Genomic DNA, 20,866 nt, shown 5'->3' with positions numbered 1-20,866 from the left:
ACAGGAAAGCAAAATATTTTGGATGGTTTGTTTTGCCTGGAGGAAATTGGCCAGTTCATGAAAGGCAAGTGGGGATATGTACAGTCTGCCCAAACACAAAAGGTGTGTAAATCTTGATTGTGTACCTCTCTTCCCTGTCTCCTCTCTGTTGTGTTGTTTGTCTTGGATTATAAGACGTTCAGGTGACTGTGTGTTCCTATGTATTTGTACAAGCCCATAGCCTCAATCCTTGTGCTATCATGATGCAAATATTAAATAATTTGTTTAAATGTTTAGGCCTTGTGGAAAGAGGATAAGTAGGTGTTAGTGCTACAGGTAAAGAATGGTTAGGAAGGGGTGAGGAAAGGATTCAACTGAAGCATAAAGCCTGTTCTTTGCCAGAGCCTTTACATCAGAAGCATTGATGTATTCCCAGTTGACAGTTCCCTCATCCCCTCCTCTCTCTCACTTCCCCCTCGGGGGCTCCTGTTTCGGGATGACTTGGTTCCAAACAGACAGTACTTTTCTGCAGATAAAAGGACACCCAAGCAGCTGTGCTGGTATCTATCACAAACAGACACGCTCCACAGTGAGGGAAATTACAAGACGCGACCAGCACCATTAGTCAAAAATTAAAATACCCTCGGCCTGAGCTGTGTCCACAAGACACTCGCGTAGTATATTTATAAAGTGTTGCTTTCTTTTCCAGTCTCTTACGCATTTTAAACTGTTCTAATTAAACATCCCACCTCGGGTCCTGTTTGTAAAAGATGGTTTTAAATGGCAGCAGGTCTCCACTCTATGTATCTGGGGTTAGAAGTTTACAGCGATGGAAAGGGGAGATGATAATTTAGGCAGCCCGAGTGTCTTATCCCAGCTGCCTCCATCTCATTAACCAGGAAGTGTCACATTCCAACCTGAGGAAGAGAGAGGATGTGGAGAAATACTGCTTTTTTAATGGATTTTAATCTTGGAAATGGGCTTGGATCTGACTTGGATAGGAGGAGGCAATAGGTGGAGAAACATCCTTGTTTCTCAGGGTCGTTGCTGCTCTCCCTTCACTTGTTAGTGCTGCATTCAGAGTTGTAGCATAATGTATGTGATTATGTTTAATGGCATTGGGTGTTTTGGATAAAAATGGTCAGCTATACAAAACCATTTTGCTGCCGTGTCAAGGAGTAATGACAACTGTGTGTGTGGCCTAGTGTCTGCGTGTATCTGAGCTGGTGGTTGGTCAAGTCTACCATTGGTTCGTGGCTGGGCATCTGCATGTGGGTGCATGGCCAGGCACCTTTCCATTTTTAATCCATTTGTTAGCTTTCCTGTACTATTCAGGCTTTTGTGTTATGCCCATCAGTGATCCAGTGGATCATGCATTTCCTGCCATGGGTGCTAGGTCTTCATTATGTGCCAGTTGAGAAACCCAGGTTGCCGTGTTTCCTGGCTCCTTGACACAGTAGAAAGGCGGGATCCGCCAGCAAATGTAAGGAAGTGAAACGATTGAATGCTGGAGCCTCCACCGATGAGGTGTGGGTTCGGAAGTAGACAGTTTAATTTTCAGCTGCAGCCTAGTTTGTCAGTTTGTTCACATCAGAAAACATGAGAAATGCCTGTTACATTCCTGTGCTTGGCTGTTGCAGCTCTGCAGAGGCACATCAATCAGGGGTTTAGTGTGGACGAGACCATAAGACTACTCTTCCCCTTGTGCTCTAATCAGGTCTCTAGGCACTGTTGGATACCACAGGAGTTGAATGTGGTATAAATGCCTAGGTAGCTTTATAGATAAGTTTCCAGTGTTGAAGTGCTGCAGCACTGATCTGAAGGAGTCAGTCCTGCTTGGAGGGCATTTCATCTCCAGCTCTTATGGTTGTGCATTTCAGTTAATCTCTGTGTAAAATATCTTTCTGATTCACCCTTGGATTATTTATTCTGACGCCAAACAGTCATTGGTAGGTGTTTTATAAAAGCAGGTAGGGAAGGTTATACTCCTTACTTACTTGCAAATAGGCATTGTGAATGCAGCCTTGCCTCTGCCCCACTCTCTGCTTGCACCCTTCCTCTCTGCAAGGGGAAGAGAAATCGACATTAACACCCGTAAGCATGAGATGAATACAGCTATCATACAAATAAAATTACTGGCTGCCGAATGGCAACAGTTTAATGAAAATGGGAACTGTTAAACAAATAAAGCCAGTTGAGCTCATAATAGTTCTGGGTGGAATTTCACTATATCACTGAGCAGAAATAGAATTAGGCACAGAAGAGGGATATCTAGGGAAGTCATTCTGGCCCGCATGTGTGCGCTCAATATATGAGGCTGGACTAGAGAGGAGTTAGCCTTACGCAAGGTGTAAAAATGTTATCCCAGAGCTGAAGTGGAAATCGAAATACACAGTACTTTGCGGGAGTCTTTTAAAAGCAAGGCAGAGGGGCGCTGGCTAGCACAGCAAATTAATGCATTAGCTTTTCCTTTCTGAAGCCTGAGTTCAAATCTTGCTGTGAAAATAAATCCCAAGAGAATTTAGTGGTAAGAATTTGTACTTCTCAAGCAACTTCCAGTGTCAAATAATTAATGCACTGGGACCCTTGCAAGACCACTGTGTGGTGGGTAAGTAGCAGTATTCCTGTTTTACAGAAGGGGGAACTGAGGCAGAGAGTGACTTACCTAGAGTCATTCAGTGAAGTTTGTAGGAGAGCTGGGAATAGAACCCAGGAATTCTGAATCGTACACATACTCTCTCACCTCTAAACACCCTTACTTCCTATTAATCAAAGAACCACTGCATAGTACTTTCAGCCTCTGCTAAGGAGAGTCTTGGAGTGGGATGTAGTAGGTGATACTGCAGGACAGAACGGGACTGAGACATGGTGCCAGAGTTGTGTGGTGGTGAAGCTTACATAAAAACTGCTGACATTGTACATGGGTCTGGGTGTTGCAAACTTGTCTCTACTTTCATGAGCACTGAAATTCACAAGATAAACGTGATATTTTGAAAAGGGAAGAAGGAGGCATTGATTTAATAATGTGTCTAGTGATTAGATGTGGAACAGTGCCACAAGGGCGGTGAAAAGAATAGGAACTGGAGGGAAGAATGGCTTCTGAGCAGACTTGGTGGGCTTGGTTTCAGATTAATATGGATTCCCAGTGACATCAAAGTTGGACAGCATCAGAACTGCCTGGTTCACTAATGCACTATGGAATTTAATTCTGTGGGAAGTCTAGTGAGTGAACTGAGCTGAGAGTTTGAATGATCAATGGAAGGGGGATGAAGAATCTAAAATTCTTGTGTCTGGCTAGAGTGTGTTCATTTGACTTTAATTATAACTCAGTCAAATGGCATTTAATGAGGCAGGAAAAAAATTATTTAAAGGAGCCTTTTCTCAGATATCAGTGATTCTGAATATGAAAAAGCATGGGTGGGCAAATTTTTTGGCCCAAGGACCACATCTGGGAATAGAAATTGTACGGCGGGCCACAAATGCTCACAAAATTGGGGTTGGGCTGTGTGGGGGGGTGAAGGCTCTGGTTGGGAGTGTGCACTCCAGTGTGGGGCCAGAAATGAGGAGTTCAGGGTGCAGGAGGGGGCTCCAGGCTGGGCGGGGGAGTAGGGTGCGGGGGGGGGGCAAGGGGAGGGCTCCGGCTAGGGTGTGCGGGCTCCGGGGTGGGACTGGGAATGAGGAGTTTGGGGTGTAGGAGGGGGCTCTGGGCTGGGACCAAGGGGTTCAGAGGACAGGAGGGGGATCAGGGCTGGGGCAGGGAGTTGGGGTGCAGGCTCTGGGGTGGGGCTGGGGATGAGGGGTTTGGGGTACAGGAGGGTGCTCCGGGCTGGGATCGAGGGGTTTGGCGGGCAGGAGGGTGATCAGGGCTGAGGCAGGGGGTTGGGGTGTGGGGAGAGGCTCAGGAGTGCAAGCTCCGAGTGGCGCTTACTTCAAGTGGCTCCTGGAAGCAGCAGCATGTCCCTTCTCTGGCTCCTACGTGGAGGCATGGCCAGGCAGCTAAGCGCACTGCCCCTGTCCTCAGGCATCGCCCCTGCAGCTCCCATTGGAGCATCGCAGGGGGCTATTGGAGCACGTAGGAGCCGGGGGGGGGGGGCATTCCACGGCTTCCGGGCCATAGTTTGCCCACCCCTGTGATAAAGTAATCCCGACATAGAATCTGTAATGAATTATTTTTGGAATATTGGATATATATACACACTCATGAATCTGAAATCCTGAGGGGTCTAAGGGTAAACTGATCCCAAAATGAATTTCTGCATATCTGACTTTTATCTCTCCTCTGTTTCTTTCCTGTAGTCTTGCCCATTTATGTTTTTTGCGGGGATGAAGTAGATTTATTAAGTAACAGAGTGACATTCTGAATTCAGATGTCCAAACTACAGGCTTCAAAGCCAATACTCTTTCGATATCTTGGTGTCAATCTCTCTCCTCCTACTTCCTTTCCCCAGAAGTTTGCAGAAGTCATTGCCCTGGTTTGGTTTTAATTCTTGAAGAGATGCAGTTTACTGGTGTCTTGTTTTATACTGTCTTGTATCATGTGCTTTGTACTTCTCTAATCCCTTTAGTTCAAGAGATTTGAACTACATTCCAAATATTTACTTCAATCTCTCAATCCACTGTGATTTGTAGTTTTGTTTGTAGCCGTGTTTGTCCCAGAATATGAGACAATGAGTGAGGTAATATACTGTATTGGACCAACTTATGTTGGAGAAAGAGACAAGCTTTTGAGCTACACTGAGCTCTTTTTCAGCTCTGGGAAGGTAAGCAGAATGTCACAGCTAAATACAAGGTGAAACAAATTAAGCATAAGCAGTTAACACATGTTGCAAGAAACCATTCAAGATGAAGTGGGCAATTAATACCTCTGCAGGTATAGGACAAAGGAGAGTAAGTGTTTCAGAGTAACAGCCGTGTTAGTCTGTATTCGCAAAAAGAAAAGGAGTACTTGTGGCACCTTAGAGACTAACCAATTTATTTGAGCATAAGCTTTCGTGAGCTACAGCTCATTTCATCAGATGCATACTGTGGAAAGTATAGAAGATCTTTTTATACACACAAAGCATGAAAAAATGGGTGTTTACCACTACAAAAGGTTTTCTCTCCCCCCACCCCACTCTCCTGCTGGTAATAGCTTATCTAAAGTGATCACTCTCCTGACAATTTGTGTATGATAATCAAGTTGGGCCGTTTCCAGCACAAATCCAGGTTTTCTCCCCCCCCCCTCCCCACAGACCCACTCTCCTGTTGGCAATAGCTTATCTAAAAAAGAAAAGGAGTACTTGTGGCACCTTAGAGACTAACCAATTTATTTGAGCATAAGCTTTCGTGAGCTACAGCTCACTTCATCGGATGCATCCGATGAAGTGAGCTGTAGCTCACGAAAGCTTATGCTCAAATAAATTGGTTAGTCTCTAAGGTGCCACAAGTACTCCTTTTCTTTTTGCGAATACAGACTAACACGGCTGTTACTCTGAAGCTTATCTAAAGTGATCACTCTCCTTACAATGTGTATGATAATCAAGGTGGGCCATTTCCAGCACAAATCCAGAGTTTAACAAGAATGTCTGAGGGGGAGGGGTGGGTAGGAAAAAACAAGGGGAAATAGGTTACTTTGCATAATGACTTAACCACTCCCAGTCTCTATTCAAGCCTAAGTTAATTGTATCCAATTTGCAAATGAATTCCAATTCAACCGTCTCTCGTCTCTCACTGGAGTCTGGTTTTGAAGTTTTTTTGTTGTAATATCGCAACTTTCATGTCTGTAATCACATGACCAGAGAGATTGAAGTGTTCTCCGAGTGGTTTATGAATGTTATAATTCTTGACATCTGATTTGTGTCCATTTGTTCTTTTAAGTAGAGACTGTCCAGTTTGACCAATGTACATGGCAGAGGGGCATTGCTGGCACATGATGGCATATATCACATTGGTGGATGTGCAGGTGAACGAGCCTCTGATAGTGTGGCTATCAGAGACGTCGAAAATAGGATTCTAGGTCACCACAGAACTGTATCATGTTCGTGGGGGTGGAGGGGCAGAAGGAGAGGCCCCGAGATAGGACAGCTGCTTCTGCTGGGCTAAGAGTATAGTTGGATAGGTTAAAAATATTGCTGGGTGGGTTGAGGGAACCATTGCTGTGGCCCCTTGTGGCATGTAGTAGTTTAGAAAGAAAAGCCCGTTGCCAATTGTGCCCACATATCTATTCAGGGGACACCATCACAGGGCCTAATAACATCAGCCACACTATCAGAGGCTCGTTCACCTGCACATCCACCAAAGTGATGTATGCCATCATATATGGGAAGGGCCAGAAGAGGAGTTTGGGGAAGATTTCTTGTGACAACTAAGGGTGTGTAGTCATTGAGGTGGTTCTTCTCTCTCTTCCCTCCCCCCCCCCCCCCCCCCGTATTGAAGCAGGTTCTCCTGAGGTATTTGGTTGGCCCATTCCATCATGTGATCTTCTACTTTGGTGGAGTGTCCTTGTTTGGCAAAGGTGGTTTTAAGTGTGTTAAGGTGTATATCCCAGACTTTCTCCTCAGAGCATATTCTATGATGTCTGAGTATATGGCTGTAGACGACAGATTTCTTGTTCTGTCTGGGGTGATAGTTGGATCTATGAAGATGAGTGTGGTAATCCAGGGGTTTCTTGTGTACAGTTGTCTGTAGGGTTACATTGTTGAAGCTGATTGTGGTGCCCAGGATATTGATAGCTGGTGTGGGAGTGTTCTTGAGACAGTCTGATGGATGAGTGGTGGTGGTTGTAGTTGTGGTGGAAATTTGAGGGAGTATAGGTAATCTGTGCTGAGGGTGAAAATACCACTGATGTATTTCAAGCATATCCTTGGCTTTGAGGTGCATTTTGCCAGAAATTCTTTCTTGAGGTGGCCCATGCAGGGAATGGCATATTGGGGAGCCATCCTAGGACCCGTGGCTGTTCTTATGGTTTAGACAAAGTGTTTATTTTTGAATATATGGTTATGAGTGAGGATGATATGGATGAGTTTGGCTATGTGTTTGGGATGGATACCTGAGTGTTGTCCATTGTCTTGTAGATGTTTGAGGCAGGCAGTGATGCCATCATAGTGAGGGATGTTGGTGTACAGGGAGATTACATCTATGGAGGCAAAGTTGGTGTTCTGAGGGAGGTTGTTAATCTTGCGAGTTTCTAGAGGAAATCAGTTGTCTTGGAGGAAACTGGCCTTCCGTGTGGTGAGTGGTTTGAGGATGGTTTCTATGAGTCCTGATATTCCCTCAGTAAGAGTTCCGTGGCCAGATATGATTTGTGTATTTGAGGAAACATGTAGAAGGTCCCTGGGGTGAATTCTTGGGCGGTGAGGTTAGAGAGTTTCTCTTGGAGTTGTTTGGGGAAGGATTTGTTGATATTCTTAAACTCCTGGGTAAATTGTGGTGTGAGGTTGTCTTTGAGTTCTTTATAGTAGGTGGTGTCAGAGAGTCCTGGGTTGGCCTTGTTGACAAAATAATCATGGGTGAGAACTATGATGACACCCCCTTTGTCTATTGGTTTGATTGTTATCTGGTGGTTGGATTTCAGGGGCTCTATAGCTCTTCCCTCTGGTGGAGTGGGGGTCGTGGGTGTGATGTTTGTTACAGATTCCAGTCTGATTGCTTTAGTTTAAAAAAAAACCAATGTAATGATCAAGTATGTGTCCATTGGGTGTGGCCTGTCAGATTATTCTTTTTTCCTGTGATTGTCAGTGGGGACATGATCTTTGTGGATGGTGTCATCTTTGTTATGAAAGCATTCTTTGAGACGGACAACATAGACAACGTCCCAACATCATCAGTTTATCAAGAACTGCCTAATTTAAGATGATTTATCTGTATTCTCCAAGGGACTGAACTTCTGCTCCACCACAGACCCTGATACCAAACTAACATGGAGAACTAAAAGAATTCTTTCACTGATTCTGCCTTATCATCCCAGGGCAAACACTTTTCACAAAACAATCACTCTCCATCTGATTTTTTTTAGTCCTTGTCCTCAAAGGAAACCTGCACAACATCTGCAAAAGATGAGTTTGGGAGCTTACATTCATAACTTCACTAAAATCCATGGACTTTATAGAGACACTAGTTTTGTCTCCTTTAAAACAATCTGTAACCCACTAACCCTCTTTTTTTCTACAACTGCTGAGATGTTAATTGCCCATGTCATCTTGAATGGTCTCTTGCAGCTTGTGTTAACTCCTTATGCCTAACAATTTGTTTCACCTTGTATTTAGCTGTGATGCTCTGGTTACCTTTCCAAGACCTAAAAAAGAGCTCTGTGTAGCTCTAAAGCTTGTGTCTTTCTCCAACAGACGTTGCTCCAATAAAATATATTACTTCACCCTCCTTGTCACTCTCAACCCACTGTGAGACAGGTAAATAGTATCCCCATTTTATATGTGGGGAAATGGCAGCATAGAGAGGTGACAAGACTGGTCCACAAAGTTTCTTTGGCTATGTCCGTACTAGTATTTTTTTCTTTTTCTTTTAATTTCCCACTGTTGGTCCAATTGTTCAGTTTGACTGGTTGTAGCAATGGTAAGAAGCCAAGTTATATATACTCTGTTTCATTTAGATCTGCTCTGAGCAAGGTAAAACACAACAGTGGTTAAAAGTGCCTGCAGCCACAGCCTTTCTACACCCGCAACAATATTGCTACCCTCTGTCCTTACTTCACTAATGCTTTTGGGTTAGAGTTTGTAGGACCAAAGTTTTATGTTGCATCACTGGGGTGATTTTCTATTCGTTTTGGCTCTGGAAGTGGGAGTATTGTTCCCCTAGCAGCAGTTATAAGTATTAGCAACATTTCTTTTAATCCTACCTAAAACTAGGGTTGAATTTGCACAAATTGTAATTATTCTGCTCTTGAAAACATCAGGTAGCTACTGGATTCCTTTGTCCCTCCTGAGTTTAAGTTAAACTACAAGCTTAAAGAGTGCGAGGGGTTATTCCAGTTGCATTGGAGAGAAATAGCTAGTGTTCTGTCCTTTCCCTATATATTCCTTTCTCTCAGTCTGTTCCTATAATGTGCATTGTTGTGGTTGTACCTTCTAATGTGTATAGTGGGATGTAATTATCTTCATCCAAGGCAGAATCATTGTGTCTGGTTGTAAAGAGAGAGGTCACAATCCTAATGGGAAATGAATTTTAAAACAATCTTGACCAACTCTAGTGGAGCCATTTCATGCCACTAGAAACCCAGCCCCCACTTCACAGCAGTTGTATGTCCTTTTCCTCCAATAAGGTGTAGTTCTAACACTTGTCTAAACAAAAATATGCAATGAACTGCAAGTTCCAGCCCTGGACTTGGGTTCTGATGATTAGTGTTCTGTGCTGCCATATGGGAGACTCATTTACCTTGTCTTGATTGTTGTTATATACAGAGTCTAAAAATGAACTAAGTACTGTATGGAACAAATAAGACAATAGCCATAAGCCTTCCCCATCCCCTTTAGCTGTGTGTGCTGTGAGGCTGCCTCTGTGATCCAAGGTTCTATTCCTGCAGAGGTAAGGGGGGGGGCAACATCATATTTCTTTAAGATGTTGCAGTTCAGATATTGGCACAGTCAGTAGAACTAAGTGATATGATAGGCAGATGTACCAGCATTTTATCTTGGAAGGGCTGGCTTCAAATGTGAGCTAAATTACAAGGCATATGAGCTTGGTCTGAGCCTTGACTAATAGCAGATACTTTTTCATATTACAAAACATTAGCAACTGACAGAATTCAGCATGATATGGCACTTTTGGATCAAGAAGTTCAAGGTTGTAATAGCAAGGCGAGGCACTAGCAGAGCAGGGGAGATTTCAGGTCAGGATTGAGGTGCAGGGGCAGAGTTGTGTGTGGGGCACAGGGCTAGAATAGCAGAGTATGCCTCATAGAAGAGTTGAGGTGCAGTGACCGAGACATGAGGGGATTCAGGACTGGAATAACAGGGAGATGTAGGTGCCAAGCTCTGAGCAGGTACCAGCATCAGAACAGCAGGATTAATCTAGCAGTGAAGGGCTCCCTATACAATTTTCATCCCCCAGTAAGTCTATATTGAAAAATAAAAAATATTGTAATAATACTCAAATGTACCCTGTTCCAAATCATTTAATGATGGGTGGAGTGAAGAGGAGTTCGCAAATGAATTATTCTAAATTTTTCTCCTTTTGCATCACCTCCTAGGCGTGGGTGGAGCCTGCATGCCAGGCACAAGGAACATCACTCTAGCCTGGTGAGCTTTCTTAATGGTGAAAGCAAGATTAAATGCAATGGACATTAATTTAACAAAAAGCACCCTCGGTATTTATTGCAATAAGTTAGCAATCATTCTCTCGGGAGTGACCCTTCATGGAATTATATTTGTTCCTCTCGTTTTCCAGCTCATGTCCAAAATAAAAAAAGCTGCGTACTCCCTGCAGTAGTATGTTGGGGCTGCTGACTTGTTAGCGGACTGGACCCCAAATGGAGTCTGTTTGTTTACAGCATTCTCGGAATTGCAGAAACTCTCAGCCAGTGGAAAAACATTTCCTATAAAGCAGGTGTAATGATGAGGGCTGTTTCTGGGCTAGAACAATGATCAGAGTGATTGTCTCTTGGAAATCAATAGTTATAATGCATGAACAAACAGATGAGTCTCAGAACAACTAGAGATTAGTGGAGCTAGTGATTTACTCCATCTTCCAGTCATACACAGACGACAGGAGGTGTAGTGGCAGAGTAAAGCAAACAGTGCATCTGGTCTCTTGAGTCAAGGAGAAAATAAAAGAAATAAGTAGAGAAGATCTGTTTCCTTTTTTCCATCAGGCTGTGTAGACCAAGTGGGGGGCTTCCATGCTGATGTGCTCTCTGTGGTTCCCCCACAATACACCTTGTACCTTTTTGGAGGCTTTCCATTCTGCCATCATGCCGGCTTCTGAGATCTATGTCCAGGAGTAAAGTAGGCCAGAAGCTAGTTATTTCTGTTCCTCCTCTGTCTCTGCAACAATTAACGGCGTAGGGGATGAGGAAGCAGAACTCGTGGGTTGTTTATTGAATGAACTATTTTTCTTGGTGCTTAAACACCCTCCTGCCCCCTCTTAATCCAAATCTTTGCGAGAAGGAAAGCAGACCTCCCCAGTACCCTTGGACTGTGTGTTATCCTGAAGGACGGGAGATAGAGAGGAGGTATCAAGCTGCTTTATTATTGTGCAGTAAGTGTATGGCATAGAAGTGTTTTGATCCATTTGTCAGCACAGCTGCTCCTTGGAATAGACCAGTACACTGAATGCAACAATACATATTGCACATAACTGAAAAATACCTGCAGCATACATCAAATCAAAGTGACACAAATGCCCCTAAAAATAGTTTGAGGTGCTAATAGTCCAGGAGCAAATGCCTTAGCCAGTAAAAAGGCCTTGAATACCCCTCTTGGGACTGGCAGTGTTTTTTGTTTTGTGTTGGAGGACCCTTCTAAGTTAGCGAAAGTGAAAAACACTTCTGCGGTCATGCTGGCTTAAGGCAGACAACACGTGCAACAGTATTAAGGCTGCTGTGGAGAGGTATGGTATGAGCATAAGGCAGGGAGCCATGAACTCCATAGTTGTAATTCCAGCTCTGCCACTGACTCCCTCTGCATGGCTTTGAACAAGTTACTTAACATTTCTGAGCCTGTCTCCCACATGTAAAATGAGAATAACACTTCCCCATCTCCACGAGATGCTGGGAAGGTAACTGATATTTGTAAAGTTCTCTGGAGAGGGAAAGCTCCTCAGAAGTGCTAAATACAAGGCAGCAAGTGTCAGCATCTGCAGCACAAGTGCAATGAGGAATTAATGTTCTGCACCCAGGTGATTGCACCCTGCTCAAGGAGGTCCATTGATAGCTGTTTAGAACTCAGAACCTTGGGGGAGCTCTCTTGGCAGATTCACAAAAAAAGAGATTCATAATCATTTAAATGAAAGGTTTTTTCCAAAGAGAGGATAAGCTGGTTTTTGGCATGAGGTTACAGCTACAACCATGGGGAGAAGCTTAAAACATCCACTTCCCCCTTTTTCTCCACCACCCTTCTGGTGGAGGGATTCAGGGGAGAAGGGGGATCCTAGACATTTGGCTTGTGGCTGGCAACCCTGATCCTGTTGCCGTGGAGCCTGAGTGCTGAAAATAATATTAAAACAAACGTAAAATATTGTCCATCAGAGGCACCCAGCAAATGGCAGGGTTTGCTGCCTTGGTGTTTGCTCAGGCTTTAATTTTAACAAATGTGTCTTGCCCAGTGCTGAGGTTTGCCAAACATGGCTTCTGGCAAACCACCAGAGGGAGAAAGTTTCACAGGGTATGAGGCTGTCAACTGAGAACATTCCAGATCTGCCTGTGAGTGCCAGGCAACACCAGGACCCTGGCAGCTAGATCAACCCAGCCTTGATGGGGCTGGGGACTAAGGGGGAGAGGTTCCCCACTACAGCTCTATACTGGCCCAAGTGATCTTAACTGGCTACCCTTCTGGATGCAGGCACCACACAGGGCAGAGAATAAAAGGGAGGAAAATAATAGAGCAGCACTAGAAAACCTTGTTGCTGGGTTTACCTGGCCCCCCATGTTGGTACTAGGATGAGTAGGGGAGAGCCCCCACTCCCCACAGCTAAACACAGCCTTGGAAAGAACAAAATGTCTCTTGAGTTGAAATGATTGCAGAGCCTGACCCTTTCTTGTCCACCCTGATGGAAGCAAGGACAGAGAGTAGCTGGCTTTCCATGCCGCTGCTGTGAGGTGAGGGGACTGGAAGCCTAGCAGCTGGCTGATTTTCAGTGCTGTTAGTTGAGGGGCAAAGCCTCACAGTGGTGAAGAGTTGTGGGTTGGTAGTTCAGATTGCTGCATGTCAGGAGAGGGGAAGTAGAGACAAGCAAAACTGGAGATGGTTTCTAGACTGGACAAATTTCCTTCCCTGCTAGAGCTGAAGTTGTGAGGAACTATCTTGTACTCTTGTGTGAGGTACATAAATATAATACATTCACATACATGTGCGAGTTTAGAGATGCTTGACTGGCAGCCATAGAGGCTGAATTCCTCCATCTACAGATCATGGATATCCTGGACAGCAGCATGGCAAGCTCCCCCCTTGTGCCTCCAAGTGTGACCAGGGAATATGGTCTCCATGCCCAATATGGTCTCCATGCTCCTGGCTTATAACTGAAATTATAACAAGGAGAATACTTAGTGCCAGAGCTGAAGCTTCTAACTCATTTCATTGTGGGCCACTGAACAGCCATCACATAGAAACAACGCTTGGTTGCTAGCTGACTTGGACTGGCTTTGAACCTGCCCTAGGACCTGTGTAGGGATGGAATGCTGTGTATGCCAGGTGAGGGATTTGTCTGGTTCATCCAGTGAAATCTGTGAACTCCTAGAATGGCATACTGTGGGACTGTGGAGGGTAAGCACCCAGCGGTTTGTTTAATTGAATAGCCTATGATAAGTGAGACAATTTCTACTTTCATTGTAAGTGTATGTGCATATGATATTGTAACAAATCAGACCCCCTCCCCACCACACCTTCCCCTGGCTTTCGCTGTGCAGCACATTTATGACTGATTATAGCTTTACAGTGGCTGTGGTCATAGAACTTTGATCTCTGGCACCAAAATCACAGGCCACCAGCATCATTAACTGTTAACAGTATAGGGTTCGTGACACACAGTTGATTCCATCAAGGAGGAGCAATGTTGTACACATTAGCCTGCTCATACACGATGCCATATTTTTTGCTTTCTTTGTAAAAGGAACCTAAGTACATGTTAAGAGGGTTTCCATGTCCCTCTGACGCATCAGTCACTGGCCACTACTGGAGACAGGATAGCACTGGTCTGTGCTGCTTTGGTAAATGCTATCAGAGTGGGTCTGAGTCTCTGTGCCAAGCAGTGAAGCGGTCATGGCTGTGAGAGGCTTCCCTGTATCCAATCAACCTTGTGCTGAGAGTACTTCAGTCTCCAAGCACTGCCAGTCCCATAACCTTCATCAGCACAACATACAGTACCCTCTTAGGAGGGCAGAAATTAATTAGTCACTTCATCCAGTGCGTGTTGATCTTAGATGTAATTGTATCAGGCCTCCACTGGGAGCAGCCTGGGCTGATTGATAGTTCTATCCAACTGCAGCCTTTGTTCATAGAAACTTTCCTTGATGCGAGTTGCACGGCAGGAAGCAGGTGGGCAGCTCTGTTCTGCACCCTGCCAGCTTTGGGGTCCAGTGCTTATTAGACCAGGAGTTTCATCAAGTTCTATTCTCTCCCCACCTCCCTGAGATGGATCCTGTGATGTTCTAGGATTAGGAATGTTTCTTAACCTTCAGGTTGATGTATCCCTAGAGGTGCATAGATGGTTTGGGGTTGGACGGATTTGATTTTAATCAGTAAGTGCTGGCTAATTGTCTTTCTCTCAGCAAGTAAAAACAAATCAAAATAACTGATATCACAATCTGTAGGAAGAAAAAGTGCTTTTTAAAAGTTTTAAAATATAATTGAAGGGTGAGTTGGTGCATTAGTGGCTCTATTAAAGAATGCAGCATTCCTTGACACTTAACTAAAATGTTGCAGACTGAATATAATGACTTATTTTACTGTGAATTGTATTGCTTCTTTGCTTATTGCATTTTTCCGTTTTTAAAATGTACTGCTTAATGTAACACTTTAACTTTCTAATGATCAGGAAAATTACTTGGGAAATTAGAGCTGGTCAAGTAATATCGATGATGTCCTGATAAGCTTTGACTAGATAATTTGGCAAATAACGTTTCTCTTTATCCTCACATCCCTACCAACTCCCTCCCGCTCATTAATGCTAGAGATGGGAGCATACTGAGGATGTAGAGGAGGTATGGGCTGAATAATTGCCCTTGCAGGGACCTCAGTCAGCGGACATGAGCCTATTATTAGGTTACTGCTGGAGTGACATCACCAGCTGCCGATGAATGTTATCCGGCACAGTGACGTCATTCCTGTAAGGACCCCCCTTTCTGGGCCAGTGCTTGCAGGAAAAGCATCTTCTCCCATAAGGAAGACCACCAGGCAGATGGGGATAGAGCTCAAATCTAGCCTGAACCTCTGGACTGCTGTATGAGACCCCTATCATCCCTGAGTCGCTCAGCCTCCTTTCTGTAGCTGGCTTTAGCAGGGTTCTTTAAACATGTCTAGGTTCCGTTTGCCCTGCAAAATGGAACCATGCTTTAACCCAGTAGGAGAGACAACCAACATCATAACTGATTCCGTCAACACTCTTTTCACTGTAGTTTAGACAGACTGTCAATTTGCTGAATGTGTGGCTGGTAGGATGCTGCTGTTGCTGATACAGGGAAGCCTTCACTTGGCATCAGCTCTGCTGTCATCTACAGGAAAGAGAGGAGGTAGGAGCTCATTACAGGACAGCTGTTTTCTTTTAACTTCTAGAAATGAGAGAAGTGGGAGTAAAGACAGGGAGACTATGGCATGTGCTGCAGCCACCATGATATCCTAAAAAGGGTTTGAACAGACTCGCAGGTTTTCTGTACCCTCTGTCTTCTCTCACCATTAGCGCGATATGGAGTGTAAGTAGAAAACAGGGTTCAAAAAAGCTAAAAGATTCCTCTGGGGACAAAGCACATGAGGTTGATCTGGGTTTTAGGATGGTTTGTGTCACTCAGATTAAAAGCCAAAGTCCCTCAAACTTTGGTGGGGGTGAGAGTCCTCTATTTCTTCATCCTCTATCCTTCTCATGTCAGACTGTCTGAAAGGAGGATAGGGTGCTGTTCCCTTCTAAGCTTGTCTGCACTTGTCCAAGTGTCAGGTGGAGTGTGTGTATGTGTAGATTGATAGGAAGTGTTCTGCTTCGTAGGGGCTGAGCAAACTGTCCAAGCCTTGCTCGGCCTAGATAGTGAACACAGCACCAGATTGTCAACCCTGCCATGGGGTGTTTGTACTGTTCCCCATAGCTGATCTGGAACTTGCCTAGCTGAGAAACTGCAGCCTCTCTTCCCACCTCTCCATAGACCGTCATGGGAGGATCACCACTCCTGCTGTTGATCACTGGAGCAGAGCTTTCCAATGCCACTGTCAGAGTATTCATTGTCAGTGGAGAGCCCCCACCTGGGGAACTTGCTATTTCTGGTCTACCAGAGCTCAAAGTTGGTGGTGGCCGGCAGGGCAGATTGTAAACTGCCTTGTTTAATCAAGGTAGGGTCAGGGCCCAGGCCCATCAAAAGGCAGGAGCAGACATTTTATTGTCATCCTGGTCTGTCTGTGTGTCAGTTTGGCACTTACAGTAAGAGGTCAAGATGCTGCCATGATGGGCACTGTATAAATAAATATATGATGGAAAAAATAATCCATCTCCAGTGTGATTTACGTCGGGAACGTTGACTCTTGAATCTGAGGCTAGAGACCTGCTGTTTCTCACTGAAGTCCTTATATCCCCATTGTTAAATCTTTCCTTGGACAAGTTTTTTCTTGTCCCCCTCACCAGAGCTTGTGCCTCATGTTTGATCCTGGGCCTCTTTCACTTGTCCCAGGGTTAGCCTTACCATTTGTGGGACCCAAGATCCCAGAAAGGTGGCAAATCAGGCCACAGGTTACCTCCCCGCTTACCGGTTATCAGAGGAGTCTGGCAAAAAGGTGTTTCCTTTTGTTTCAGCTCCACTATCAGAGGAGGAGATGGGGTCAGCCAGGCAGAGATTGTAGGGGATGGTGAGTGATACCCTAGCAAGCAGCCTTAGTTTGAGTCAGCCCTAAGGACAAACAAGGAGAGTTTAACATGCTTTAGCTTGGCTTGGGGTTTCTTGCCACAAACTCCCAGAAGCTGCATGGTGCAGGGGCTGACGAGGTGTTAGGTGAGAACCTGGAAGAAATCTTTCTTGGCCAGAGCAGAAACCCAGGTCTGTTGTTGTTTCACAACATGTAGGGGTGATGATCCAGAAAACAATCTTGGAGCAAGTGAACTGCTGGGACTGGGTTCATTCCTCCTCTTCAAAACCAACTTTGACTTTGCTAGAGGCTGAGAGGAAATCTTAATGGCAGTATGAAGACCTTTGCTACTGAAAGCTGCCCTATGTAGTTACAGAATCTTCATTCCAAGCTCATCAGGAAGAAAATGGAGCTTTGCGATTTTTAACTTCTCTCTTCTGAAATGTTACAGACCTTTAAATTGGGATGGGCTCATGTTGATTTTGGGTGGAACAGAGTGGAAAGAGGTGAGGGGCCAGTTACACATTTTGAAATGTTCTTCCTCTGCCATTTGGCTGTTTCAGTGACCTTTTCTATGATCCCTGTTTCCCCCACATCTTGCTTTGTTTTGCAGCCAGGAATACCTGATAATCTTCTGAAGGGTGCTGTTTCTCCTGTCTGGTTGTGAGCTATATCTCATCCCTGCCCATGTTACTCATTCATCTCAGAAAGAAACAGTCCAGTGTCAGCAGTTGAATAACTAACCAGCCAACTCTTCCCTTTGTCTTCTTCTTTCCCTCTTTCCCAGGCAATGTTGGTTAATGATGAATAAAACCCGGCAGCCACCAAAGAGCAGAGCACAGGGATCACAGAGGCCCTTGGAAGCCCAACATCCTTCTGGATTTATGCTGACCAAAACCGGTGCCTTCTGTCTGTAGCAGTCCAAGAAAACGACGCGATTCCTCTTCTAAACTCCTGCATGTATCTGTCTCACTGGATGTTTTTGGAGTTGGGGCGGGGGGAGGGCTTGAGGGCAGCACTGTTATGCCAAATGTGCTTCACCCTTTATATTCGTTCATTGTGAAAAGAAGCCTGTCAACATAAGTGCCCACAGCAGGGCACATAGCTTAGAGGCCCATGTGACCCAAGGCCCAGTTAACTCCGTACTAATTTTGGTTTCACTTACGCATTCTGTGTTTCAAGTGCTGTTGCCTTTGTCCTTGTGCTCCAGAGAAAGGCATCTGAAGTATTGGGGGAAGAAACCCTGACCTGCTTGTTAGGATTAACTGTTCCTAACATGCTCTTGTCGTTAATACCAGCAGACACATTCCTTTCCTTCCAAGGCTCCCTCCTAAGAACAATAAACTGTCTAATGGTCACTGTGTCCGTGAGATGCTTTCAGCTCTGAGTTTGAGAATTGCTCCTTACTCTCCCTCCGGCCCCTGACAGCAGTGAAAATCTGTCAATTCCCAATAAGCATCAGGAATAGGGATAGGAATAGTTCCAATCACAGTTTGTAAATTAAAAATCTCGTTTGTTTCAGGCCAGGGGTCGAATGACTTTGGCTTTTCTGAAAGTACTTGGAAGGGGACAAAGCCTTAGCCAAAAGGGAACTAGCTGTGGTGAATCATGCTGCAAAATCTTCTTACCTAATACAGACTCCTCACTCCACCAGTCTCTTGTGCACTCTCTCTCCCCTGCTTGCTCTCTCACCCTCCAGCCCCCACTCCATTGTGTTCCCTCTTTGTGGAACAAGGGGCAGTAGGGAACAGCATGTGTAGCACTGCATCCCTATCCATGTTGCGAGGCAGTCAATCGATTTGGAATGTATTTCTTTGGGTGTCTCCTAGCATTGGCACTGCCTGGCTTTGGTCTGTGACGGAACACGTCTCTATTGCTTTGCACACACTGTACCTATGTGTATAGCACAGGCAGAGATCGCTCTCCCATCTTTGACATGCAGCCACCTGTAGGTTGGGACCTGATTCATGATTCCCCATGCCAAGAACACTATGTAGTACTTTGGGACAGGAAATGAAGAATAACTTTTCCAGTTGAAACCACAGGGGGAATATAAGGTAGCCAGAATGAAATGAGCAGGGGTGGAATTTAGCCATGACATCCAGCCAGCACCAAAGCTACTGAAGGATGGACCATGTCTTCAATAACCGCATGAGATCAGGTCCTTAGTTTAATGTCTTAGCCAAAATGTCTCACCTCCAGCATTACAGTGCCCCTCACAGCTCTTTTGGGTGTTTGGTTCAGTAGTAGAGTGCCACGTACTGAGTCATTATTGAACTTTGCCACTCATCATGGGTGCAGTTAAACTGGAAATGTGCCCATATGTCAGCTCAGTTTCCGGGCCTTTTACACCTGCTGTTAATCAAGCAGGGCAGAGCTGCAAAGCCCTGTTCACTATACAAGGCACTGCGTTCACTCACTGATTGCTCTTCCTTTGTTAAAGTCACAGATCTCCCTTTAATTCCAAATTTGCTGCACTGTGCAGGTCAGACCCACTGGCCCTAGGAGAGGAGGGAAAGCTTCGCGACCCAGAGCTAGGCACTTTGTGCCCTCAGGTCTGTTGCTAGCAGAGTTGGGAGGGCTTTCTGTGCTGCTGCCATGCCAGCAGGGTATGGCTCCTGCTCTGCCTACAGCATGTACGTTCTGTGGAGCAGAGCACTAAAGCCACTCACTGCAGAAATTTAGAGGGGTAAGGTTCATCTCCAGGTGATGATGGCGACTTAATTACTGTTGGCTTGGAGGGGTGATTGTCCCCGTTAGCTTGTCTCCTTGTCCCACCTCTCCCCCAGGTTTGTTTGGCACATGTAACCTGCATTTCAGCCGCCCCAGTTTGCAGGGTGGAGGTGGTGATGGATTATGATGCCAGGGCTGAATATCGCACTGCGCAGGGCCATCTTCTCCCTGAGGCAACTGTAATACAGTTCCATGTTCTTTCATAATTAGCTTTATTTACCAAATTGGCAATTTCTCTGTTGAGAAATAGCTGATTATAGCATTCAGGGAGTTACTGTCATCTCAAGATATGCAGGTGTCTGTGAAACATAAACAGATGTGATGGCTCACAAAATGAACCCAGTGGATAGTGGGGGAGGGGGAGATCCAGTCATAAAAACGCAAATGCAACTTCTCTGGCCTCATTCAGGCTAATGCTGGCCAGGTGCACGACCACTGTTGTGCAGCCTCAGTGATGAAAGAGTATCACTCTGAGGCCACCTGGCACTTCCTAATGAAGCGCTCGATTAGTTTAACTACCTTTATTCCCTCTGCCCTTTGGTCACCTTCCCAGTCCACTGTGGGGCCGTCTGACCAGAAATCGTAGATGAGATGATGGTGGAGTGAGGCTGGTCATGACAGAAACCAACTCATTTTGTAGTCTCTGTACTCACTGTCATATGACTCTCCTATTCCTTACATATTGGTGCATTAAGTCCAGATTCAGAAGAATTCAGCGCGAACAGGATACATGTAAAGACTGAAATAAACCCATCTGACACGCATTGTGTGCAGCCCAGTGATGGGGCTAGAAAGCCAGCTGTCTAGGAGGTAGTGAAGCTGAAAATCATTCAGCCCTGGGATATTGGCTTGATCTTCTTCTGGGACCATGGCTATGAAATGAGTTTTGGTAGGTCTCAGGATGTCTCCTTGCAGGATGGAATTGTGGTTCCAGAAAATCCACCACCCTTGTTACCCCTCACTGATGAATGATGCCATTGAAAGATGCCAGCTGTCACATTCCCCCTCATCTTCCTCTGAGTCATCTGGGCTTAGGACAAAACTGGTCTGTTTGGAAAGCTCACACTGGTACCCCAAAATGAAATCCTGGCTGTAGAGCAGAGGTGGGAAAACTACGGACTGCGGGCCGCATCCTGCCCGGCCCTTGAGCTCCCAGCGGGGGAGGCTAACCCCCATCCCCTCGCCGTGCCGCTGGTGCTCTGGGCAGTGCGGCTGCGAGAGCCACCGGGGGAGTAATGTATTCAATTGCTGTCTGTAGGAATGTCCTACTTATGGAGCACCAGGACTTGCAGCCATATGTAGCACATTCTTATGGGGAGCAATTTCATACACTACACCTGGGTAGGGAAGGCTGTGCCTCCCCAAACAGCCTGGCCCCCGCCCCGTCCCACTTCCCACCCCCGTCTGCCCCCCCTCAGAAGCCCCGACCCATCCAACCCCCCTGCTCCCTACCCACCTCCTCCCAGGAC

At 45.4% G+C, this 20,866-nt stretch overlaps 1 protein-coding gene across 4 annotated transcripts in view; it reads left to right on the top strand.

The window, feature by feature from the left end:
- CHCHD6 (coiled-coil-helix-coiled-coil-helix domain containing 6) overlaps positions 1 to 18,022 on the top strand; it is a 169,599-nt gene extending 151,577 nt beyond the window's left edge. For 3 of the 4 annotated variants that reach the window (XM_073351350.1, XM_073351351.1, XM_073351349.1), the window contains one exon: positions 17,452 to 18,022. In XM_073351350.1, the coding sequence (XP_073207451.1) occupies positions 17,452 to 17,581 (130 nt within the window). In that variant the 3' untranslated portion in view covers positions 17,582 to 18,022. The remainder of the gene's footprint in view (positions 1 to 17,451) is intronic. The other variant, XM_073351352.1, reaches the window with a different exon arrangement.
- The last annotated feature ends 2,844 nt before the right edge of the window (positions 18,023 to 20,866 follow it).

The sequence above is a fragment of the Lepidochelys kempii genome, chromosome 7, assembly GCF_965140285.1.
Source record: "Lepidochelys kempii isolate rLepKem1 chromosome 7, rLepKem1.hap1, whole genome shotgun sequence".
Classification (NCBI taxonomy): domain Eukaryota; kingdom Metazoa; phylum Chordata; order Testudines; family Cheloniidae; genus Lepidochelys; species Lepidochelys kempii.
Note: the sequence above shows the minus strand (reverse complement) of the source record. Positions and strands in the feature narration are given on the sequence as shown.